This window comes from Cryptomeria japonica, chromosome 6 (assembly GCF_030272615.1).
Source record: "Cryptomeria japonica chromosome 6, Sugi_1.0, whole genome shotgun sequence".
Taxonomy (NCBI): Eukaryota; Viridiplantae; Streptophyta; class Pinopsida; order Cupressales; family Cupressaceae; genus Cryptomeria; species Cryptomeria japonica.
Genome location: NC_081410.1, coordinates 451,514,401 through 451,532,442, shown reverse-complemented (window position 1 = coordinate 451,532,442; position 18,042 = coordinate 451,514,401). Strand labels below are relative to the sequence as shown.

Below are 18,042 nucleotides of genomic sequence, written 5' to 3'. Positions count from 1 at the left end.
CAATTCCTGTTTCTCTCTTACGAGGAATTGAAGAAAATGCAATACCTGCAGGCCACTTTGTGTGAATCGATGAGGTTGTACCCACCCATTCCGTCTGACACGAAACAGGCATCGGGAGATGATGAGCTACCGGATGAGATGGTGGTAAGGAAGGGGATGCGTGTGATATACCACCCTTATGCGATGGGAAGGATGGAAAGTATCTGGGGCTCCAACTGTTTGGAATTCAAGCCAGAGAGATGGTTCAACAAGATGGAGAACGGTTCGTTAGTATTTGTGGCACACATTGCATTCAAGTATCCAGTGTTCTAGACTGGGCCAAGAGTTTGCTTGGGGAAAGAGATGGCGTTTATTCAGATGAAGAGCATCGCTGCGAGTATTATCGAAGAGTTCAGTCTGCAGGTGGACCGCGAATGGAATCCCAAGTACGTTGCCATGATCACGGCTAAAATGGAGAAGGGGCTTCCGGTACGCGTTGTAAAAAGACCAAAAAATGGCCCATGACTAGGATTATGTGCATTTGTATGAAAATATGTATAGTAGCAATCTAAATCCTCTCCAAAAATAGTTAATTTATTCTTCAAGCAAACTATAGACTGTTATATCTGAAAAGTCATATCTTGACCAATTTGAATTCAATAAGAGTTTTGTTTTACCCTTAGAGCTTCTATAAAATTGATTGAAACTATAAATATTAGAGGAAAACTTGTAAAACTAGTTAGGAAGAAACCCACTACAAGACACAAAATGCAAAATGCAAAATGGAGTTGAAGACAAGGGATAGAGGTTACTAGTAGAGTTACAAATATGTAAATAAACATTAGTTTTAAAATGCAAATGGGAAACACAATTAGATTAAATCTCCCATTCCAAAGAAAAACAAACCTCAAATTAATAACACAAAGGAATATAAAGCAAAGCAACAAAGCAAACAACCAAAAAAAATTACCCATGAACTTCATTATCCATTTGATTTTTTCTATGTGATTGAAATGTGGATGCTCTTGTGCACAAAATAGTGCTAATTTTTGAATAAACGTAGTTATCAAAGATGGAATGAGTGAGATGCATAGGAGTGTGCCTCAATATGTAGATTTATGGGAGAGGCAATTGATAGTACTGGTGGTATAAAAAGATCAATATTGGATGATGAAACAAAGGACTTTCCTAAGATGGAGGAGAGAATGGAAGGTAGATTTTATTGAATTTGAAGAACTATGATGCACTTACTTTGAATAATAAGTTGCTTCAACCATGAGGATTATAGGGGATAGGTGTATTTAAGACATTCTTTATTCTTAAAATTTGCTGTAGGCAATATAGTTTTAAGTATATTAAACTGAGAGAGGCCCAAACCATTACATAATGGCTACATAGATGAAAGAGAAAGAAAAACCATAGGACTCGTGAGGAGTGAGAGCCCAAAACCTAAGTGTCAGCTACCAAAAAGAAACAAAATCCAGCAAGCACCCAAAACCAAACACCACAAAACCCAAAGACATACAAGACTATAGAAAAACATATAAAAAATACACAAACCCACCGCAACCAAAGGCATGAACTGATGGCCTACTTGGTTGGGGGGCTTCTCAATGTTCCAATCCTAAATCATAGCCTTCACATTATTGAAGAAGGGGAGTCTCTTGTTATATCCTTTACCAGACAAAATAGCAAGTGATTCTTGAATCGCTTTCACCCTAGACACTAACACCTCTAAACCAGTAGCAGGCAAGGAATCCACATGTCATTTCTTCCTAGCCTGCCTCTTATCGATATCCTCTTGGATGGCCTATAGAGTCGAGTTCCTTTTAAACATTTCACTATTCTAAGCAATCACTTCCCCCATTTTTTTTAAGGCAAACTTGGCTACTCTAAGGCTGGGGTCCCATGGAGGGGGGCTTCCTAAAAAATAGAGTGGGTGCTGCAGAGATTTTTTAGGAATTTTTAAAGCGCATGGTCCCATGAAATTTGTAGTGCACTTCTGCTTAAAAATTTAAGCTCCTAAATTGAAGGAAGTTGGTGGTCCCATGAATAGTGCTTAAAAATTTTAGCTCCTAAATTTAAGGATTAATTGTGTCTATTTTTGTAGTGTGCAATTTTAACAATAAATTTTTATTGAATTATAATTGACAAGTGGTATAAATTATCCCTAAGTTGTAGGGGCTAATTCCAACCCCACCCCATTTTCACCTGCTCAAAAATGAGAATTTTAAAAGTAGGAGCTTCTACTTTTTAGGAGAAGATTCCAAATAATCTTGTAGCCAAAAAAAAAATTCATGGGACCGCATTTTCCATAAAAATAGAGCCCAAGACCCTCCCATGGGACCCCGACCTAAATCCCTTCAATTGCCTTCATCGTTTCCTTCATGTCCTCTTTCTAGTCAATCTTCTCATAGAGACCCTTCAATTCCTCCTCCATACCTTCCAATTTATCAAGCAACTCAACCAAATCATTAGCCACTTCCCAAACCCTCTAGTCTTTTTCCTCCACTACCCAGCTAGAAGCTTTGGAACCTTCTTAAGTGAGCCCTTCCAATTTGTTAATTTTCTTCTTAGCCACAATAAGTTAACCTCGAAGCCAATGGATGATAGCTTCCTTCTTATAATCCCATTTCCTTGGCAAATTTTCAGGTGAGGGGGGAGAGGAACCAAAAGAACGGGTGGAAGGGGTAGCCACTTTGTTAACAAGGTTATCTAGGATCCACTCTGACCTAGTAGACCAAGAGGAAGTAGAATCCTCAGAAGAATTTTCCTCTTCATGTTTCTCTTCAACAATGCTTTCAATAGTGGGATAGGCCAGTGGGCTCTTGGATTTATCCATTCTGCTAGGGTTAACCTAGGTAGGGTTTCCTTTAGGTTTAGAAGTGGAGTCAGCATCTTTTCTCTCTAGGATGTCCAAAATCTCAACACAGAGAGTGGGGTCAGAAGGATTACAAGTCATGCCATTGGTAGGGGTTATAAAATCAAATGAAAATTGGAAAATCGTGGGATAAGCCATTGGTGCAATGGAAGGACATCTTTTTTTTTAATACAACTATAGACTAAGAGATAGACTGTAATAAAAGCGAATAAGGAAATTCATCTTCAACCCATACCATAAATGGTTGAGCATGGTGAAAATCTATGAGTGGAAACTTTTGAACCTCCTATTCAAGGTGATGAACTTAATGAGAAGCAATGTTGCCTCTTTCTAGACCCCAGGTAAGTCATTCCTATTGAAATCACTCTATAGATAGGCCACCATTTCCCCTAGCTTCAAGAACCTATTAAAATCCTCTTTGTAAGTGCCCTTCAACTTCTTAGGGAAGGTCATTCCTTCCACCACAAGACTTGTTGTGGCTGCAATAGTTTGCATAGACACAATAAATTTTACCCCACCCAGTTGAACTTCACTTTCATCCCATGATTGGGTGAACTGCTTAGACAAAGTAGGGTTATAAGCCTTCTTTCCTTCAACATAAGTCACTTGGGTACCCTTCACCATCTTATTCCAGAGAACCTCATTTTGTTTAAGCTTGTCACAATTTTCTGGCTCCATCTAAATAAGGTCCCCACCCATGGTATATACAGTAAAGCAAAGAATAGGGCTCAACAAGGGATAGCTAAAATTGGATTTGGGAAAAAAGAGAGAAAGGTGATCATATTGCTAAAAGCATAGTAATCATTATATTTAACAAGGCTAGTCCTTTCCATTAAATGATTGTAGTACAACATGGTTAGGATGAAGATTGAAAAGGTAATTATTAAATATTTAATTCTCATTGGGATAAATGTCTTCAAGGATCGTGGCACAAATATCTATAAGTAATTCATGTTGCACCATCCAATTTTTAAGGCTCTCAAAAAAAGGACCTAAGTTGGCTAGCTTGTGTGTAGTCCTACTTCCTTCTTTGAATGTGTTATGAAATCTTATGTGGCTGAATGTAGCAATCATGTCTTGACATTTGGTAATTAGATCCTCCACCGACCATCAAGGTTTCACCTCCCCTTACAACATCATAATTACAATTTTTGAATCACCTTCAGTGATGATTTTTTGGTAGCCTTTGTCTATCGCAATAGTGATACCAAAGAAAGTTTCCATCACTTATTGCACGTTAGATGTTTGAAAGCCCATATTTACCACATAGGCCATCATGATTTTACCACTCAGATCTTTAATGACCCCACGCCCACCTGCTAGACTTGGGTTACCATTAGAAGATCCATCAAAATTTAATTTCAACTAAAGAGTGTAGGGGGGGGCATTTATTGTTCTTAAACCCAAGAGGTGGGGAGTTGAAGTTTGAAAGGACTTCTTCCAACTCCCAATTCCTATCAATATTCCACTCCAAAGATGGGGGGGGGGGGGAGAGACTAAATTTTGAGAAACACCAAGCTTTATACACACAAAACAGAATTTACCTTGATAAACATCAAGCCTTAGACTTGTATTTTCCTTCGGCATCCAACCAAAAGGCTTGCACGTTTTATTTTGCAAACATATAAAATTTCTAATATTTTTGTTCATGCTCTCTGTTAGGTTTGCACATGTTTAAATCCAAACAAATATAAAAACCATGAAATTGTTAAGCTCTCTCATAGCTATCCAACCATATAATTCTTTTCACATTTTGATTATGTTAAGGTCTTCATCTGTAATTTATTTTGTTAATGTGTTTGTTTTATGTCAAAAACCAACATGTCATATTTTGAGCATAGATTTTTACTCGTTCATCGAATTTTGAAACAAATTACATTTTAGAGACTAAAATCCTTTCTACACAATTTAAGAACAATTTTTTTTTTATTATTTTTCACAATTTTTGGGGGGGAGCACACTCAAACTTCTATTTTTCCAGGATGTGTCCATTTTGGAAATTTGAAAAAAAACATATCTTCATCCAACAATTAGCCAAAAAATTCGGCATAAACCTTATGGTGTTAGCTAACTTTTCTCACCAAAGTGATTTGCAAATTTTGTTTAAAAAGTTAACATTTTAGGGGCACCACATTTGATGCTATGTTATATTTGTTTTGATACAAATAGGACCAATAAATGTAGTGCCCCTTTTTTAATACCTTAATATCCACTATTTTAAAAACAAATTAGTAATTTAGAAAGTAGATTCGGAGCACTTCAACTCTTTTTCTTGTTGCATCTTCAAATTTTGAGTGTACCTATCTTCAATTTCTCTTCGAAGTTCAGACTTTGTTGATTGGAGAAAAAAAAAAGTGGCATCTTAAGACCCCTTTTTGGTTCCCATCTTTGTGCACTTACCATACAACATCATAACATCATGAAATTATATAAGCATCATATTATATAGGAAATAATGCATACATAAGCATAACATAAGAATATCATATAGTCACCCTCTAATAGTATTTACATCATATATATATATTGTAAATTATATTAGAGTGCAAAAGTCAGAGTATTAGTATCAAGTGGAGCTCACAGGATCAGTAAAAGTAAAAAAGTGTTTACAAAAGAAAAAGGTCTATGTGACTAGAAGGATCACTCGATTCTCTCTCAATCCTCCTGGCCCTTGTCATATCCTGGGGATGAAGCTTCTCTTTTCCCTATTCCTACCTATTCTGACTCTCGTGGCCTCAATGGTCTTATCACTCCTACACTTCTTTATCTTGAAAGAGTGTGTCCTATTGCACAACCTACTCTAAACTTGAACTACTTGAAATGATGGTACCCTCTGCTCTGGTGGTACCACACCCTCATACAAGTCTCTCAAATACCTGATCTCCTATCCCTTGTGTAGCATATGATCTAGTGCATCATGTATGGTAGATCTTGCACCCCATTAATGAACTTCTGGACAGTCGGGTGAACTCACAATGCTAGTTCCCACTTTTTGGTACATCCTAATTTTTGTTGAAATCATACATTTTTTAGAAAATATAATGATTTAATATTTAAGAGGTCCCATTTGAAGTAATTAATTTAAGAGAGTTAGATCAAAGGCTCTTAGATCAAAATTTATTAGATAGAACCTCTCTACTTGTAAATCATACTTGGAATGGAGTCTCCTTTGCATCTATCAAATGCTGATAAAAACCCAATTTTACATTAGCTTTTATGGGGTCAAATGAATTCATTTAGAAGTTTTGTTTTTTAAAGTACTTAGTTCTTATTATAAGCTTTCCAAATAGTATAATTTTAAATATATTTAATTTTATTAATATATTTTTATTTTATTTCTTATGAATGTAGGCTTTTCACCAAACATGAACTTCTTTGTTCAATCCATTGGGAAAAATAGTAAACTAATTTTAAAAAAAATGTAAAATGTCTATGCTCTAGGTATTGATGCCTTCTTTCTAACAAAAAAATAAAATTGAATTATATATATATATATAGAACAAGTTATGTGTTCAAACGTACACCTATATCCAAATTATAATTAGTCAAACTTCAAAACTTAATCAAATGAAAATATTCAACATATCACTATCAAACCAACTGCATGCCCTTGGCATTGATGTTACAAACCAAAATTCAAAAGAATTAAGTTTTTATCATTTATAAAAAAAAAAGTTATGCGTTTTGGGATGCACATCACTCTTAAAAATGTCGTTTGCTGTTAAAAACTACTTTTTGATGAAGATTGAAAAATCAATAAACTTTTATTCAAAAAATTTGAAAAAAAAATATTTAGAATCTAAAAACAAGATGTTACAAATGACTAGTTTACATCATCTACAAATTCTTAACGGTTTAAAAGTTAAAAGTGTCAGAAAATGAAGTTTTTTTTTCAAAATGTTCATCTAAGTGTCAAAATTGGTCAAAAAGTGAGAACCAATATTTTGAGTTCACCCAGTCTTGTCTACTCTATGTGCCATGGACTATGTTGATTATGAGAGGATATAAGTGTAGCTCTATCTACTATAAACTTGTACCTCTTTACCAATAGTGATGCTCTCTCTATTGTCAATTGATCTCTCTCTGCAGTCAGAGATGACTGCTTTGTCTTTGAAGTTGTCCTATCTTTTGTGTCTCAAGAGGCTACAAGGTTAGCCCTTTCTACTATCAATTGATCTCTCTGCTTTCAACTGATCCCTCTTCTATTGATAAATTGTACACCCTTTCTAAGGTGGTACAATTCTACACTTAGTTTAGCACCCGTCTTATTGTGTTTGCATCTTGCATTGTAATTTCCTTTTAAGAGTTTAATTAATTAATTTAATTAAATCTAAAGTCATATTTCATCACTCCCTACATAATAAAATTGGGACCTTTACCCTAAGTGTGCCCCTTTTTATTTTATTCCTCCAATAAATCATTAAATCATAAACTCTAATTATGTCTTATTTTGACCTTTACGGCCTGATTTTGCATATCAAAACATCTCAAAATTAGTTGTAACTTTGAGATTCGCTCTAATATCGTCATATCTAATGACCTTGAAAATCTGGTGAAAAGTTGGTTGGACCAGGTGCAAAGTGCACCTAGTCCCTGACATTTTCCCCAAAATTTCAAGAACATAATTATAGTATATTATAATACTTAACCCCAAGAAATTGGTAGGAAATTCAAATCCTAGGTCAGTCTAAAGATGGAATTAAGATCTAGGGTTTTATACATAAGAGCTCTCTTTCCTCATTTGAATGCATCTTTCTAATCTAAGGAAGTTTTTAGCAAAGCGATTACAAGGAGCCTTCTATGCAATGAAAGAGTGGATCTTTTGGAGTCTTCAAGAAAATTCATCAAGCATTAATCAAGTATTCATCATCAATTAGGAGCCTTGAAGACATTGAATAATAATAGGATATCGAGTGGCTTGTATCTCTCCCTTGGGTATTGGTATTATTCATGTTATTTTCATGTCTTTGTATGAGCTTCTTTACACTCATTTTTACATTTACATCCATTCTTTAGATCATTTATCATATTTGATCTAGATAATTCTCATTTACATTTACATTTACATGCATTTAGGGTTTACTCTCCAAAGCGTAGGGTGGGTCTAGTTTCTTATCTTTCTCATTTTAGGGTCTTGCACACACACAAGATTCCTGCACACATTATTTTACTATATAAATCGACTATTTGTTGAGGTCAAAATCACCAAAACAAGGGTTTGACTAAGGAAAAACCTTATATAGCCACTTGAAACCCTATTTTCAGTTACAGGTGTAGGTACAGACACCCAGAGGACTTTGAAGACCACTGAAAGGCAGAAGGGTGTCCTAGACCCTCAAAAATGTCCCAAAATCATCAGGTACTAGGGCATGGCACCCTGGTCCTACCCAGGATAGGGGCCTGGTGCCCTGGTCCCCCTACTTTCAGGTGATTTTCAGAAGGGTGGAAGCTTAGAACCTTCAGTTTGTAGTCTTTCAGTTGCAGCTCTCTGTCAAATACAATAGAACCAAAGCGTAGCACTCCTGTCCAGGTCAGTTTTGCTCATTTTTCAACACTGGGTACACATCCAAATTCCTCCCCCTTCTCTACTTTCAGTATCTCATTTTATGTCCTACAATTTTTTGCAATTTCAGTTCATGTATGCTTCATTGTCCATCTCCTAGTCTAGTTGATCAATCACACCCTAGTCTTCACATCTTCCCTCCATATACAACAAGAGGAATACAAAACCTAAGAGATAATCCTTGGCTCTCTCTTTCTTACAATAAGTAGCCAAAGTGAGCTATCTCCCTAAGCTCCTTCATATTCCTAATGTGTTGGCAAAAGTGGGATTAGGTCCTAGTCACCCGGTCTCGCTTTTTCCCCTCCACATTTTGGTGAACCTGATGTGAATCCAATCTTCTTTAATTCTGATTTTTTTTCTCACATCTGAGTGTTTTTGCTATTTCAAATTCAAATTTACATTTACAAGTTTGAATTCCTTGCAAATTTCAAAAATTTAGATGTAAATTTTTTTAAAACCCTAATTTTTCAATTCAAAATTGAACTTGTGGATATCTTAATTTGGATCATTAATTTCAGATCTGATTTAGGAACACATTTAACTCAAAATTTTTATTTTTCTAAATCAACATTTAGAGTGCCTGCATTGGTTAAAATTGAACATTTTCTTCTATTTTTCATATGTTATCATTTGAAAGAGGAAAATTGTTGCCATGATGCATTCATTTCATAAATGTGATAATGGGTTAGCTTCCCTTGCTTCAATTTTTCCATCTCTTAAATAATCTCCTCCTATCTATGACAATGTTTTAGTGCCTAAGAGAGTTGTTACCAACCCCTTCAAAACTCTCCCATGCTCTAAGGATGAAGATTTGAAGAGTGATCTTGACAATTCTCCTAAAATGTGCCCTTCCCATCTAGCTATCTTGGAGGAAGAGGATGATATCATAAACACTTTTCTTAATGTTACTTTACCTTCTTTACATGATGCCTCTCTAAGTGAAAAGGTATTGGTGGATATTGGTTTATCTTCTCCTAAATTTGGTCTAACCAATGTGGGCATGTTAGTGCAACAAGAGGTTATAAACACTCCTTTCAAATATCTCCTTCTTAAGCATGAATCTCTGGAGAAAGATGTGCATCTCCCTCCTAAAGAATACTCCCCTCATGAGGATCATTTTATGAAAATTGATGGTATTGTCCCTACTTTTCCTAGAGATGGCATTTCCTCTTTTGACTTCAACAAAATTCCTGCTAGAGATGATGCATTAATGAGAAATGCTTCTCCTTGCCCCGAAGATGCCTTAGAAAAAGAATATGAAATCATAATAAATCTCATTAATTCTCTCTCCCCTAAACATCCTATTGAACACATTTTGAGCCAAGAGGGTGATTTAAACACCTTTAGTGATTCTCTCCCTCCTAAGGATGAAGAATTAATGAACAATGTTATCCCTTCTCCCAAAATTGGCAATAACAATAAGGACATCTTTATGAAAGATATTTCTAATAATTTTCTCAAAGACCTCACTATTTGGGATGAACCATTAGAAGAAGGTGTTGATTAATCTTTACCTTATGAGAGTAACTCTCTTTATATCATTTCATCTTCCATGAATCTCATTCATTTTTCCTCTACGGGTAAGGCATCTCCTTCTCCCCAACTTGGTTCTACTCATAAGGATACTTTAGTTCAAGAAGACATTGTTAACATATCTTTCAAAGATCTCCCTCTCAAAGATGAAACTTTAGAGAGTAATTTTGATCCTTCTCCTAGAGAGTATATTCCCCATGTAGATCCTTTGATGATAAAGGATGATATGACCTTTCCTACTACTACTCTTCCTTCAAAAACATCAATGCCTACTCCTAGTCTACCTCCTAAAATTGATCTCATCCATTATAACATTTCAGTGCAAGAAGAGACTATCAACAATTCTTCCAACAATCTTCTCAATTCTTATTCTAAAATTCATAAGGACACCTTTGATATTCCTAAACCATCTTCAATAAATTCAATACATGTGAATGAAACACCTAATAAATCCCTCTTCATGGTTCAAGATGCTTGTCCTTCTCAAAGTTTTCAATGTAATCCTATCTTAGTGGTTCAAGGTGGTTATGCTAATGAGTCTTTTTGAACTCCTAAGAAACCTATTAAAATTGTGCAAGGAGGTTATCCTACTAGGAGCCCTTATGAGTATGCTAATAAAACCACTAAAGAAAGTTATCATACGGTTTCTCATACCTACAACACAAGAAACAATAGGAAACCTAATCCTCTTCCATTTATCCCAGCTTCACTTCCTCCCTCTCAATCTACTCTTCCACAAGTACCTCGTATATCATAGACTCTTAGTAAGGAGTATGATCTCATTGAACAAGTTAAAGCTACTCCTGGCAAGATTTGAATTTGGGATTTGATTCAAACTTAAGCTGGTTATCATGGGATGTTACAAGATGCTTTGAAAAACTTAGATGTCTCACCTGCAATGACACCTAATAAAATGGCTTCTTTGATTGATCCTACGAACATACCTAAAGCTCAAATTGTATTCACACAAGATGAGTTACCTTCTCATGAAATTCAACATCAATATGATCCTCTTATGATTAAAATTATTATCAACAATAGTGCTATAAGACGAACCCTTGTGGACAATGGATCTGGCCTTAATGTTTGCAGTGTGGACTTATTGGATAAGATTAATGTGGATTGTTCTCTCATCGAACCCGCTTCTATTTCTATTCGAGGCTTTGATAATGTTGATAAACAATATTTAGGTATCATAACCTTGCCTGTTAAGGTAGGTCTTGTTACTTTATCTACACCTATTCATGTCATGCTTGGTAATTTGACATATAACCTTCTATTAGGGAGAGCGTGGATTCATAGCATGCAAGCTATCCCCTCAACTTTTCATAGGCAAGTCAAATTCATTTACAACAATAAGACATACACCTTGTTAGCTAATACCAATCTTCAAGCTCCATTAAAAGTTGGATCTTCTTGTTCAACTACTTCCCATTCTTCTCCCAATCCTCCTACTTCTTTAAATACATATATTTCCTTTGATGATTTCATTCCTTCTAGTACTCTAGATTATTCTACTCAATCAAAATCTCCTCCCAAAGATATATTTTCTCCTGAAGGAGTTCTCTCAGATGATGATTGGGGATCTCTATACTTTAACCCTACTTTTATAGGAGACTATAGAGTATCTTGGAAAGAATCTAAGACTGAGAAGAATAAATCTAAGGAGGAACCTAATGAGCAACCCACTTTGTCTAAACAACTAAGTAACCACTTTGTGGTTGCTTCTAATTCAAACAATTATTCAAAGTATTCCTCTTATTCATATAGGACTGAGACCTATGAGGCGCACAACCATCTCTTTCTGATTTGGCATCCCTTTATGGTTCTGCTTTTCAAATTTTAGCTAAGAGTGGCTATAATGGCAATGGTTGTGGCACAAATGAACAAGGAATAAAAATTCCTTTAGAACATAATACACATAAAGCTTCATTTGGACTTGGATATGATCCCTCTAAGCCCACCAAAGCATCTAAATGACCATCTCTCAATGTGAATGCTATATTTAGTAGTGATGGTGATCTCACCTCAATTAAACCATCTTCTTCTTCTTTCAACACTCATCCCCCTTATAAGGAAATCTTGGTGATGAACAAATCTCTTTGTGAATCTCCTCAAGAGATTTCTAATCCCACTTATGAGACTTTATCTTCTACTCATTCTACAATTATTTCTTCTAGGAATAAGGCTATAATTAACTACACTTATCCCTCTCCTAGGATTTCTTGTGCGTAAGAAAAGTATGACTTAGTGGCCTATTCTTCTCCTATAAACTTCTCTCTTTCTAAATACCTTTTAAAATTCATCATCTTATATATGTTTTTAATCTCACTTATAGTAGAGTATTTAACATGTCATATTCAAATACCTCATGCAATCTATCATGTCTTTAAATAACATTAATGTCTATTACGTTGCTCATCATTATGTGACATTAGTAGCTCACTTATTGGGGGCTCATTATCATTCATGATGGTACAATTTCACATGCAATCATACTTTTGGAAGCAACATAGTAGCCTATTTTTATCTCATCTCTTCTCTCTATATATAGGGGGGCAAGAGTGATTTCAAACATCTCTGCTTCTTAAGATTAAAATTTCCCCTTTGTGAAATAGTATCTTCTATAAGAATTAATTATTGATTGTAGAGGTGTATTCATATTTGAATTCCTTCACTCATATTGGAACAAGCATCCCTAATGGGGTAGGTATATATCCTTAATTGAGACCTCCTCCTTGGTGTTGGAAGTCTTTGATCATTCATCAGTTTATTTTCTTCATTGAGTAGTATCTTTTATAATAAACCCTTCTATTTTGTGAACGTGTGTGTGCCTGATGAGGATCTCTTGCCTTCTTGTAGAAGAGTTTTTCTATAAATAGTCTCTCTTTGATGTCATTTCAATCTTCCATTCTTTTCCAATTTCCTTTATGGAGTTGCATTTTTCGATTATATCTCTTGCATTTGTTTCCATTTAACTCTTTCATCTCATGTTAGAGAGATCTCAAATCCTCACACTCTTTGTTGGATTGGAATTGAGGTTTAGCCCTCTTTATTACCAAATGATTCTCTATTAGTTTTTGATCTTGTATCAAATCTTCCTGTGAACATTTGTCATCAATCTTCTTTCACAATTCGATGTGGTAAACATGATACCCTATTTCAACTCACTAAATTAGCAAACCAAAACAGGGGGGGCATATAGCTACCCTCTAATTTTCATCACCTTCCTTAGTAAGCATTTAGGTGATTTTGTGATTTTATCTAACATGTGGTTTTGTAGGGTACGGTTCCTAACTGTGTACTACAGATACCATTGGGGGCTTTCTCCGACAACTTGTGGATATATCCTTTTTCATGAATGTTTACTTTCCTTTACTTTATCTTATACATGCACATAGTGTCATAATACAATTAAAGTGAGGGATAATTGTAGAGTCATTAATTATACACCCTTGCTAGGGTGGTACAATTCTACGCTTACTTTAGCACCCGCCTTATTGTGTTTGCATCTTGCATTGTAATTTCCCTTTAATCATTTAATAAATTAATATAATTACATATAAAGTCATATTTCATCACTCCCTACATAATTAAATTGGGCCCTTTACTAAGTGTGCCCCTTTTTATTTTATTCCTCCAATAAATCATTAAATCATAAAGCCTAATTATGTCTTATTTCGACATTTAAGACCTAATTTCGCATCTCAAAATTAGCTATAACTTTGGGATTCTCTCTAATATCATCATATCTAATAGCCCTAAAAATTTGGTGAAAATTTGGTCAAACTAGGTGCAAAGTGCACCTGGTCCCCAACATTTTTCCCAAAATTTCGAGAGCATAATTATATGATATAATAATGCTTAACCCCAATAAATCGGCAGGAAATTCAAATCCTAGGTCGGCCTAAAGATTGAATTAAGATCTAGGGTTTCATACATAAGAGCTCTCTTTCTTCATTTGAAGGCATCTATCTAATCTAAGGAATTTTTAGCAAAGCGATTACAAGGAGCCTTCTATGCAGCGAAAGAGCAGATCTTTTGGAGTCTTCAACAACATTCATCAAGAATTCATCAAGTATTCATCATGAATTAGGAGCCTTGAAGACATTAAAGAATAATAGGAGATCAAGTGGCTTGTATCTCTCCCTTGGGGATTGGTATGGTTTCAATTTATTTTCATATCTTTGTATGAGCTTTATACTATTTTTTACATTTACATTCATGCTTTAGATCATTTAGCATATTTTATTTAGAGAATTCTCTTTTACATTTATATTTACATGCATTTAGAGTTTACTCTCCAAAGTGTAGGGTAGCTCTAATTTCTTTTCTTTCTCATTTTAGGGTCTTGCACACACACAAGATTCCTGCACACTTTATTTTACTATATAAATTGGCTATTTGTTGAGGTGAAAATCACCAAAATAGGGGTTTGACTAAGGAAAAACCCTATATAGCCACCCAAAACCCTATTTTTAGTTGCAGGTGTAGGTACAGACACCCGAAGGACTTTCAAGACCACTGAAAGGAACCTTCAGTTTGCAATCTTTTAGTTGCATCTCTATGTCAGACAGAATTGGATCAAAGCGTAGCACTCCTATCCAGGTGAGTTTGGCTCATTTTTCAACACTGGGTACACATCCAAATTCCTCCCCCTCTACTTTCAGTATCCTAGTTTCAGTCCTGTAAGTTTTTGCAATTTTTGTTCATATATGCTTCATTATTCATCTCCTAGTCTAGTTGATCAATCGCACCCTATTCTTCAAATCTTCCCTTCATATACAACAAGAGGAATAGAAACCCTAAGAGATAATCCTTGGCTCTCTCTTTCTCACAAGAAGTAGCCAAAGTGATCTATCTCCCTAGGCTCTTTCCTATTCCCAATGTGTTGGTAAAAGTAGGATTAGGTCCTAGTCACCCAATCTTGCTTTTTCCCTTCCACAGTACTTTTACCCATCAACTAAACTCTATCTAAAGTCAGTCTATACATCCCTACAATCAAGGATTCTTGCTCAACATCCCAATCTATCCTAGTTGCCTTGAATGTTGTCACATGTCTTTATAGTGTGGTAATATGATCTCTTTGAGTCCTCACTATGGCCCTCAAAGTCCTTTCATCTAGGATATCATCAACCTCATTACCCATATCTATTACCTACATAGGCTTATCATTTGGAGCCTACACATCATTTGGTTGATCCATCAGCATAGGGATGGCACCATGATCTCCTCCATCCTCATCATCATCCCTATCTATCTCCTCATCATCCTCATTATCAGTCTCCTCATCCATCTCATCCTTCATCTCCTCAGCACCTCCCTCTTCCTGCCCTCTACTCTAACCCCATCATGGTGCCACCCTCAAAACTAGTATCTGTGGATCTGTCAAAGTATAGGCCTATGCTCTGCAAACCATTTGTCATACTCCACTATGGTGCCTACATCTATAATATTTGGGCCTACTCCCCAGTCTCTAGGCTATATTTGATCAAACATTGTATATGCAACACAAGGTCCAATAACTAGTCCCCATTCTCCAATCTCTTTGTTCAAATGTGCATAATATATTGTGCCTATAAGGACATCTTGTCGCTCCCCAAACTGTCTCTTGACTCATTGTGGTAACTATACCTCAATAATCCTCTATCTAGATATAGTTTGTCTAATGAGGTATCTCATGTCTATAGTAGGGGAAGTTCTCATCATCATTTGCCCACCCAAATAAATCTCTATATGGTCTCCATATGAAGTCTCTGAGATGGTCTAGCTCATGTCTCCAATATAATGTATATCCTAGCAGTCCCTATGACAATGCACCAACGTAGCAATAAACATAGAGTAAACCTGATCACACCTATCTATATGGGATAAGTCGACACACTGCTATGTGCTCAAATGCCTAGACCTATAGTAAAGTCAATCCACAACTAATGGGAAATCCATGTATGTATGCCACTTGATGAATATGGAAATATAGCATATCAAGCATGCATGTCCCTCACATGAACACTATCATGTCCATAACCATATCCTCTAATACTCAGCCCCATCTAATAAGGAACCCATGCTCTCGTCTGTCTAGCACCACTAGGCTTGCAATGACTATACTAATAATGGTCACTAATCTCGAATGTTGTGTCACCATTGTCTACCATTGGATCTCATAGTCTACAATGCATAGCTCATCAACATTGCACTCAAATAGCCTATTAAGTTCTTCCCTCCCTATCAAAGGCTCTAATATAGCTAGGTCACCATGAATGGGGATCCTCAAAATGAACCATACATCCACTAGTGTGATCATCACATCTCCTATCAGCCGATGAGATGAGCATGTCTCTAAATGGTACCGCTCAACTAACACGATAGTCCTCTATTCACCCTTATCTTGGGCATATAAATAATGTAGTGTAGTCCTAGTGCTAAGAGGAAATTCCTCTCACATATCCTCAATTTATGGTGCAAGGACATGCATGCGAGATGACTCTCTCAAGCCTGCAATGGAGGAAGCTAGACCTAAATACAATGGGGTAAAATTATGTCAAGACAACAAGTATAAACTATGTCCTATCAAGCAAACAAATATGTTAATGCAAAAAAACCTATCTAATAACCCTAACTGAGCATCTGCATGGGGCACATTAAGTCAATTGTATCCCTCAATCAAGTGCACAACAAAACCCTTCAATTGCACAATTTTTAGTATCAATTGTGTAGTTCTGAGCATCAACTACACAATTATGAGCATCAACAATGCAACTTTTGAGTCAAGTGTGCAACTCTTTGGTAGACCCCCCCAACATGCATAAAAATTGACAAAAATAACCTAGAATTACATGCACAAATTAAAAAAATTACAAGTGGTCATCAGTGTACATACGTTCGGTCTTGTGTTCTCTGGTTGTCAGTACCTCCTCACATGCTCACCATAATGATTTTCCCTCAAAATTTGTACCATCCTCGCCCAGTCTTCCTTGCTCTAGAGCATCAAATTTCCAAATGAGAGAATGGAAATGAGCTCTTTTCCCCACCCAATTCCTTTTATAGCCCTTTGGAGTGCCTAGATGGATGTACGTTCTCTCCATTTTGTGTTGGTCGTGGCGTTTTTCACCTTCTGAGACTTGTATCTTTTGCACTTGAACTCCAATTTCAATTTCATTCATGTTTTTTGAATCCTGGCATCATTTTTGACAAATCGACCTATTGTTCCAATTTTTTTGATGGGGTTCCCTTGTAACTCTTTATAGTTGGAGCATCTTTTAATGCAATTTTTCTTGAGTTTTATTTGCAACAATGCTTTGAATTACAATGTCTCAAAGAGGGGAAAAATTGAGACACTAAAAAATGGTTTAATGCCTGCATCCCCCTTTTTAACATGTCTTCCTATTGCACATTTGGTCTTAACCATTCATCAATCTTGTGTCATTATTTTGTCCTCTAATTTAATCATTTTCTATCAATTTCTTATCATTTTGACCTAAATCACCCTTCTTCATGTCATAATTAAACAATTTTGTTAGTTACCCAATTTCCTATTCGTTGATATCAATTTGTCCCAATTTCCTATTTTTTTATATCAATTTGTCCCAATTTCTTGTCCAATGATATCAATTTATCCCAATTTCATGTCCGTTGATATCAATTTGTCCCAATTTCTTGTCCAGTGATATCAATCTATCCAAATTTCATGTCCTTCGGCATCAATTTGTCCTGGTTTATATCCTATGAAATCAATTCAATCACATTTTTATCCTATGACATCAATTTGACCTAATCATTATCCCTTGGAATTAATTTGACCTATTTCCCTCGTAGGGTTAATTAATCATTTAACTAATTAAACCTCCTTTATGCTAACTCATCCCTCTTTGATATATAAATTCATTATTTATTTATCCATAGTTTCCCCTTTTCACAATTAAATGAATATTTGATTGTCATTTTCTAATTCAAGTGAATTAATAAGTGAAAAATTATTAATTGTATCTCCATTTTGGTCTTCACTTATAACTCCCCTTATCTCTTCCACTTTCCCGATTTTCTCCACTTAACTCTAGTTACCTTCTATTTCACTCTCCACTTG

The 18,042-nt window shown here is 35.6% G+C and overlaps 1 protein-coding gene across 1 annotated transcript in view; it reads left to right on the top strand.

The window, feature by feature from the left end:
• The first annotated feature begins 342 nt into the window (after positions 1-342).
• LOC131051050 (cytochrome P450 94A1-like) overlaps positions 343-18,042 on the top strand; it is a 35,798-nt gene continuing 18,098 nt past the window's right edge. The window contains exon 1 of the mRNA XM_057985395.2: positions 343-468. Coding sequence (XP_057841378.2) covers positions 343-468 — 126 coding nt within the window. The remainder of the gene's footprint in view (positions 469-18,042) is intronic.